The sequence below is a fragment of the Megalobrama amblycephala genome, linkage group LG5 (assembly GCF_018812025.1).
Source record: "Megalobrama amblycephala isolate DHTTF-2021 linkage group LG5, ASM1881202v1, whole genome shotgun sequence".
NCBI classification, from domain to species: domain Eukaryota; kingdom Metazoa; phylum Chordata; class Actinopteri; order Cypriniformes; family Xenocyprididae; genus Megalobrama; species Megalobrama amblycephala.
Window position 1 is genome coordinate 35100918 of NC_063048.1, and position 8906 is coordinate 35109823.

The 8906-nt window shown below is 39.7% G+C and overlaps 1 protein-coding gene across 2 annotated transcripts in view; it reads right to left on the reverse strand.

Annotated features, from left to right (window-relative positions):
• The window catches only part of heatr5a (HEAT repeat containing 5a), a 31494-nt gene that overhangs the window by 21111 nt on the left and 1477 nt on the right, over positions 1-8906 (reverse strand). For both annotated transcript variants that reach the window (XM_048191997.1, XM_048191996.1), the window contains exons 2-13: positions 7997-8196; positions 7536-7747; positions 7312-7420; positions 5756-5905; positions 3844-4015; positions 3437-3594; positions 2915-3164; positions 2672-2827; positions 1936-2186; positions 752-863; positions 454-606; positions 132-231 (exon numbers count right to left, since the gene is read on the reverse strand). In XM_048191997.1, coding sequence (XP_048047954.1) covers positions 132-231; positions 454-606; positions 752-863; positions 1936-2186; positions 2672-2827; positions 2915-3164; positions 3437-3594; positions 3844-4015; positions 5756-5905; positions 7312-7420; positions 7536-7747; positions 7997-8122 — 1949 coding nt within the window. In that variant the 5' untranslated portion in view covers positions 8123-8196. The remainder of the gene's footprint in view (positions 1-131; positions 232-453; positions 607-751; positions 864-1935; positions 2187-2671; positions 2828-2914; positions 3165-3436; positions 3595-3843; positions 4016-5755; positions 5906-7311; positions 7421-7535; positions 7748-7996; positions 8197-8906) is intronic.

The following is an 8906-nucleotide window of genomic DNA, read 5'->3' on the forward strand; positions in this document are numbered from 1 at the left end:
AAAGGTGTGATAGGTACTCAATTGTTATGTCATAAATATATGTCTATCAACATCCCGTCGACATCTTCTTTAAAAAGGTATTTATAATTTCATGGTGCTGTTTTCATTTTAAGCAACCAAGATCCACTCACTGGGTGAGAAGGGCCACCGCACAGGACAAGAGAGGAAGCAAACGACTGATAACATCATCGGTGAGAAGGTCTTTGCAGTGCACCACCAGACTCTTCATTGCTACAGGAGAGATAACACAAGCTATGAAGATCAGATATCCTGACAAATGCTTATCTGCACTCTGCAGTCAATGGCAAAGAACTTCCATCAAAGTTTTTTTACTGTGATGTCAAGGGAACAGATCAGCAGATGGGTTGGTGGATGAGAAAAATGGCTTATTTTAACTGAGAGAAAAGGAGAGACATAAGTGAGAAGACTCTAAGATTCATAAAAAACCCTCACCGCACAGTACTCCTGCACGTCCCTCCAAGGTCACCTGCCAGGTGAAGGAGTCTCCACGCCGCAGCTCATTCTCCGCATCCTTTACAGACAGCGGGAAGGCGCATTTCCATAGCAACAGCAATCGAGGTAAGTGATGCTCCATGACAGTGGGACCTTGAATGAAAATATCAGAAAAAACAAAAAGGATGTTAAAAACTCAAACAGAAAATAAACTTCTATCAAATCAGCTGTTGCGATATAGGCACATCTTGTCTAGATGTGCATACTGAAGATCATAAACCAGTATAATGATTCATACCCAGTGTCGAGAGGGCACTGAGCAGCAGCCAGCCTCCTTGAGTGCGTTGGATGGAGATTCTGCTGTTCTGAGCTGCAGAGCGCAGTAGATCTTCTGCCAAGGCCATCACCACCTGCAACCAGTGCATCAGAAAGAATCAGTGAGCTTTGATCATATATGAAAAGTAATATCCACATATGATAACATGGACAGTGCATTTGAAAAATATATGTACAAATAAAGCCATGGATCTTCAGTAAAAAAAAAAAAAAAAGAAAAGAAAAAGAAGAGAAAAAAATTCTTTACAAGTATCACTGTTTTTCTTTTCATGTGAATTTCAAGTGAGGGAATAAAGCTCTTTTCTTAAAGGGACAGTTCACCCTAAAATAAAAACATTCTCATTTCAGTTTTAACCTGTATGACTTTCTTTCTTTTGTAGAAAACAAAAGATGATATTGGAACAGCATGAAGGTAATTGACAGAATTTTGGGTTTTTGGATTTAAAGGGAAATTTCACCCAAAAAAAGATAATTCTGTCATCATTTACTCACCCTCAAGCTGTCCCAAACCTGCATGAATTTCTTTCTTCTGGTGAACACAAAAGAAGAATATGGGTAACCCAACAACTGATAGAACCCATTGATTTCCATAGTATGGAGAAACAAAATACTATTGAAGTCAAAAGGGACCATAAACTGTTTGGTTACTGACATTTTTCAAAATATCTTCTTTTGTGTTCAGCAGAAGAAATAAATTCATGCAGGTTTGGAACAGCTTGAGGGTGAGTAAATGATGACAGAATTTTCTTTTTTGGGTGAACTATCCCTTTAACTTTATGTGGGATGCAATTCCCACAGCTGCCTAAAGTAAGCAATTTTGGAGCAACCTAAACTTCCTAATTTCTTAATGTTCAGGCAGAAACTTGATGAGCTTAGCTTCATTAAAATGAGCAGTGATGCAGTGTGGAAACTACCAAAGGGAGTCTAGACAGTGTTCCGGCGCCAGGCTGAAAACTGCTCTTGCACAGAAATGCCTACTAGTAAGGAAGAGCACAGACTCAGTGATTACAGTGATCTGAAACACTGTCAGTATGAACAACCCTTAAGCAAACCTTGTGATATAGCACTAACAGAACCAAAAACATTTTTGAACAAACTCTCTGTGTGCTTTAAAAAGGAGGCATAGGACACAAATCTCATTCATACCTTGCCCTTAGAGTGTGATATTCCTAGCGGACAAAGCTGTACTGCTCCCAGCAGAGCTGCGATGGCAGCACTGTACCCTGCCACGGCCTCAGGGCATGACTTTAGGGCATTCAGCCTCTCTGCACAGCGGTCTAGCAACACCGCCACCTGTGCAGGCATCCCTACGGCAACACACCGCAGGCACCAGGCAGCGGCCAGACGAGCAGATGCGCTGGGGTGAAGAAGAACAGAGATCACGGTGTCCAACATTCCTGTCAGAAAAAAACAAAGAAACTATTGAACTCACAGTTTTAGTAAAGTTCAAGGCATCACAGATGACAATCTGAGCTCTTACTGGAATTGTTATAAAAAGCTAGTGTCTCTAAAGCAGGATGGATGTGTTAAATCTGCTGCTGTAGGCACTTTTTCTGCTCAATCCTTCATCCTAGCCATACTATGACATATCCATTAAAGAACAAACACACACAATCCAGAAATACAGCTATAAATCTTGAAAAACATATTCCTGTCAGACAGTTTGATCCTTAATAGGGTGACTCAAACTCCAGTATATGACCATCACAAAGCATTACAACATTAGGAGCAGGATATTATCCATACCTGCTAAATTGACAAAAATATTATATCTAAGAATTGATACTTTTTTCTGTCATCACATTTTAAATATTTGGAGCATTTTTTTCCACAGAGTAGAAAAGTTGATGCGGTGCCCAGATTTTGTTTATGCGTGACAAACCTATACTGGTATCCTGCAGCAGTGGGGCGGCAGTGGAGCTCAGGTCCTGTAGCAGACTGCCCAGCTCCAGGAGGGTGCACACCAGGATATGCTGACTAGCTGCAACATCCGCGGGGCTCACACGTGTCTCCACGTTCCCCTCATGAAGAGCTGCATCTGGTAGTAACATAGCATTTAAAACATTACAACTCAATATCCAATCCAATGTGACCTAAATATTTGCCCCTTGGCCTAGTCTCTTACCCACAACCCTCTTCTGTTTGCTGATCATTTGACAGATCTCCTTTGCGGCTGCGATTTGGGCCTTCTCCCCCAGCAAAGTGCCAAGAGTGGCCCGCAGTATGAAGGAAACACAGCAGCGGCAGGAGATAGCGTCTGAAGGGTATTGTGTCGCCTTTGGGTGAGATACCCACTCCATGAGAAGAGAAAGAAGACAGGAGAAGTGTGTCTCCAGCCACGCACCACCCAGAATGGACACAAACACCACGCATGTCTGTTTAAAAGAGAACAGGTATTATACACGTTAAATTCATAAACTAAAATGGATAAATAAATTATAAAAAATAATAAAGTAAAACTAAATAAATTAATAAAAACTGTATGTAGATTCACTTTTTGTGAACTTCTGCATAATGAATAATTGACTCATAAATAAACGGAAAACACTTCTGTTTTTTTTTTGTACCCTAGACATAAAGCCAGTCATGCCGACTCAAAGCACAAACATTCTGATCACAAGGGAAGGACTGTAGGAGGGCGAGCGACCTGTGTGATGCCCACGCGCACGTCTCTGCTGACTGAGCTGGTCCCTTTCAACATGTCTCCACTGGCCCGAAGGAAGCCGGCTCCACCCCGCAGGAAACCAGAACTCAGCAGCTCCATCACCTCCTCCAGGGAGTTGCGCTTGGAGCCTGGCCTCGGAGCTGAGAGCAGAGCCACAGGAACAGAGGAGGAAGAATGAACAGAAGAGAAGCGTGAGAGAGAGTGTGGGGGAATAAGTGATAGAACAGATGGAGAGGCAAGAGGAGTGTTACATTTAGAGAAAAGTTAAGCAGTATGTGGGAGACAAAGGAGAGGAGGGAAGGTCATGATTTTCATGATCTTCGTGGGCAGATGCTCAGTTCAGTGTCCTCTGAGGATGTTACTGACATTACTGGATAAAATCCACCCACCTATGGCCTGTCTGGGCTCCAGTGCCGATGCTAATAAAGTGCCAAGCAGTTTTGAGATGCTGACTCGGACATCATAGTTTGAGCCCTCGAAGGCTCGGAAACAAAGAGTGGCCACATTCTCCAGCTCTGATGACCACAGGAAAACAGCTTCTCGCTGGAGCTCCAAAAGACACTACCAAAATAAATAAATCAATGATTCACTTCACAACTTGATAGTATTTCTGAGCAGACTGGGACAAAAACAAACAAAAACTGCCAAAAGCATTAAAGGTGCCCTAGAATTAAAAATTTAATTTATCTTGGCATAGTTAAATAACAAGAGTTCAGTACATGGAAATGACATACAGTGAGTCTCAAACACCATTGTTTCCTCTTTCTTATGTAAATCTCATTTGTTTAAAAGACCTCAAAAGAACAGGCGAATCTCAACATAACACCGACTGTTACGTAACAGTCGGGATCATTAATATGTACGCCCCCGATATTTGTATATGCCAGCCCATGTTCAAGGCATTACACAAGGGCAGCCAGTATTAACGTCTGGATCTGTGACTAGGTAAGCAAGCAAGAACAATAGCGAAAAATGGCAGATGGAGCAATAATAACTGACATGATCCAAGATATCATGATATTTTTAGTGATACTTGTAAATGGCCTTTCTAAATGTTTCGTTAACATGTTGCTAATGTTAAATGTGGTTAAAGTTACCATCGTTTATTACAGTATTCACGGAGACAAGAGCAGTCGCTATTTTCATTTTTAAACACTTGCAGTCTGTATAATTCATAAACACAACTTCATTCTTTATAAATCTCTCCAACAGTGTGTAATGTTAGCTTTAGCCACGGAGCACTATCAAACTCATTCAGAATCAAATGTAAACATCCAAATAAATACCATACTTGCGCGATTAGACATGCTGCATGACGAACACTTTGTAAAGATCCATTTTGAGGGTTATATTAGCTGTGTGAATTTTGTTTATGCTGGATAAGGCAAGCGCGAGCTCCGGGGGAGGGGAGCACGAGATTTAAAGGGGCCGCGCAGCCTGAATCGGCGCATATTTAATGATGCCCTAAAATAGGCAATTAAAAAATGAATTAAAAAAAATCTATGGGGTATTTTGAGCTGAAACTTCACAGACACATTCAGGGGACACCTTAGACTTATATTACATCTTTTAAAAAGACATTCTACAGCACCTTTAAAGTTATTATAGAAATGAACTTTTATTAGTACAACAATATTAGTCCAGTGGAATTAGATTTTTTTTAACCTTTATGATGCAATTTTTTCTAACCACATAAAGCACACGACATCCTGTCCATTTACAGTACAAGCAATATTTAAAACCCATAGGTGTGTAACTGCCTATAAAATAGCAATACAATGAAATATATCAGATAAAAGTGAAGAACCATAATTTTTAGCATCATGTTTTAAATATTCCGGGCATTTTTGTCAATTCCCATCACTACTAAAACACACCACACTCCAGAAGTCAAATACCAACAAAAAAAGATAATAATTATGTTAATAATAATAATAATAACAACTTGTTAGTGATTCTGGGCAGACTAGGACAAAAACTGAAATCAAAACTTAGCCTTTGTTTGGAATAACTGAACACATTCTATTAATATTACAATATTTTTTATTAAATGGAAGTTTGAATTACTACTACAATAACATCTAGGATCCATATTTTTATATATTTTATAGATAAAGCGGGGTAATAATAATATTAGAAACTGAATTATGGTTGATATAAACATCTTAACAATACATAAAGAACAAAATGTATATTTTCCTTCAGTCAACTTTGATCGTGACCCCTTTTCTGTCAATAAGTAAAAGTGTTTGTCAAACGGACATGATTAGTAACTGAGGCATGTGGTTGAGTGTTCATTACCTTTGTGGCAGCACAGCGCACAGCCATGGAGCGATCAGTGAGACATGTGCGGGCAGATTTATAGATGTCTCTGTGACAGGATACGGCACTCACACCTAAACCCTTCAGAATCCTCTCAATACACAACATGATCTCACAGCGGCCCTGAGACTGGACACAAACACAATATTATAAGTAATATCTCTCCATTAAATTTTTCTATATAAAACACCAAGAGAACGATCATAGAACTTAAACTAGGTTTCTAGGTGGTTTCTTACAGGTTCTTACAGTTAAAAGAACCCACCCATGGGTCTCTGATATTCTGGTTCCCAGATATGACTCAGATCCTTCCTTCAACGTAAATTTATGAGATTTTTTGCCTGGTTTATAATCTGGCAGTAAGTCTGTTTGCTTAGAAATAAGCAAAAGTAATTCAAGATAACGTTGCACAATGACGTTTAATACTTAAGATTATGGGTTTATTCAAGTCTTTAACCTTTAGTATGAGCAATAGTAATGATTTCCTCAGAAACACCATTAAATATACACTACCATTCAAATGTTTGGGATCAATACGATTTTTTTTTAACAGAAATTAATACTTTTAATCAGCATGGATGCATTAAATTGACCAAAAGTGTCTTTTAAATAAATGCTTTTCTTTTGAACTTTCTATTCATCAAAAAATCCTGAAAAAAGCATCACAGTTTCTTAAAATATTAAGTAAAACAACTTTTTTAACAGTGACAATAATAAGAAATGTTTCTTGAGCACTAAATCAGCATATTATTATGATTACTAAATGATCATGTGACACTGAAGACTGGAGTAATGTCTGCTGAATATTCAGCTTTGACAACATACTAATAAATTACATTTTAAAATAGATTAAACTTAAAAACTGTTATTTTAAAATGTAATATTTTACAGTATTACTGTTATTACTGTAGTTAATAAATGCAGCCTTGGTGAGCATAAGATACTTCTTTCAAAAACACTGAAGTCAGCATGAAATGATAGTCTTCTCTATTGTGATGTAAAAGTGAAGTGTCTTCTCGAACAAGAAAAAAAAAAAAATGCACGGCGGCATTGATTTTGTTCATCAGGAATTGACTGATTTACTATCTCATGTGATCTCAAAGGAAGCCCCACCTTCACACCAGTGCAAATGTCACCAGAGAAGAGATGCTTTTGCAAGCGGAGTTATTTTGATTAAAGATTAAGAGGGCACATGAATTTGAAGAAGAAGAAAAATTACGTGCACAGCAATATTCCATAAAAAAAAGAAGAAAAAAAAAAGAATCTGCCATTTTGATTTCATGGTGACTAAAAAATTCTCACCAATCTCAAACTTTTGAATGGTAGTGTGGTTCATTCTCACTGACAAGTCCTAAGCATTCTGTTATGGTCAAACTAAAAATAATGTGCCTGTGATGATTCAAAACAACCTAAATAACCAGTTTGGTCTTCAAACTATTGGTCAAAGGAAAGCTTTATTTTTTGCAGTCAAGTACAGTCACATCTTTGTGTTTGGTTGAACTGTAAATCACGTACTGCTGTGCGGCCACACGTACCTCTGCGCTCTTCATGGCTTTCAGAAGGTTTGCCACGGTCTCTTTAAATGAGTTGATGAGTAGTCGACCCAGCTGCTCATACAGCGCACCCAAACAGGCCACAGCTGCCCTATAGGGAGAAATAAGTAAGCGCACTGGCAGAGAATCAAACAGAAGCCCATCTGCAGCGCAGGCGGTGGGTGTGCGTGATGCATGCGTGTAGAATACAGATTTATGACACTCACAGTCGTGTAGGCAGGAAGCTGGGCGAGTCATCCTTGCTGCGGATGATGTCATTGCAACGGTCCACTGTGAGGCTGGACATGAGAGAGTCACCCACTCTGTACACCAGCGCCAGACACTGCGCCAGCAGTAAGCGTGTCGGAGGGCCCGGGGAACTCGTCAGTACCGTGGTCAGCTGCTCCACTAGGCGCTTCTGGTTCTGCTTTACATCAGCCTGCCACACAAATACACACCAACATATTGTTTAGTTGAGCGCCACTCTTTAATTGCAGTTTCTTGGCAATTCACCAGTAAGAAACAGACAGACACATCACTAGTCCATTTCAGGCTGAGAAACAGCCGGTGGAAAGGCAGACAGATAATCAGAGAGTCTGTTCAGGAAGGCTTGCTTGTGTTTGAGAGAGAGACAGACAGAAGCGTTTCTTCTCAAACAGAGCGCTTATTGTCAGCACCCTCAACTCACCCGGTCTGTAGCAGGGAGTAGTTTCTTGAGGAAACGCAGCCACTCAAAGACAAACTCGGCCCTCTGGGGCTCCCGTAGCTGACTGCAGGCTTCCTCGTTCAGCAGTAAACTATGAGCCTGCTCCATTTTTCTATTTCTCCAACTTTTCACCTTAGACCCCAAATGCAGTGCCCCTCACCTTCTGGACACCTCCATTCACCCTAGAAAAAACAAAACAGAAGTTTAAGTGAAGGGTTTTCGAACAGGAAGTGCTAAGGAGACTGTGGAAAAGTTTACAGAAAAATAGTGTAAAAAAAATTGAACAATAAATAAATAATGAAAGTAAGATAAAACAATTATTTAAATAACAAATAAATAAAATTATCAATATAAATAAATAATAATATTAAGGTGTTATAGAGGATGTTTTGTTTTATACATTTTTGCAATATTACTTGAAACTGTCTTTACTAACTGATAAAAGACTATTTATTAGGTGCACTGAAAGGAATAATATCAATATACATCATCTGTGCACGAGGTAGGGCCTTAAAAACATCAGCCAATCGTTTGTGTGATCATCGCGTAAACGATTGGCCCTCTGGCTTGTCGATCACTGCCATGACGTTCCTTGTGAGAGACGTGCGCGCTCCAGTAACTTTCCACAGGCGCCGCATGCAATGTTTTTGTCAGGAGTAACAACTGCAGATTATGAGTTACCTGCGGTGTGTCCGACATAATTAATCCACTAACACCACACAGCGAATGCCGGTGGTAAACAAACACTCGTGTTCCAATACTCGTGCACGAGTTTTGGGAGGCATTCCCTTGAAATGAGCTGTGAAGGAGGGGGGTATGTGCTCATTTCAAAAACCCACTAACAGTCTTTGGTTTCTCAGTCATCGAAAACATCCTCTATAACACCTTTAAT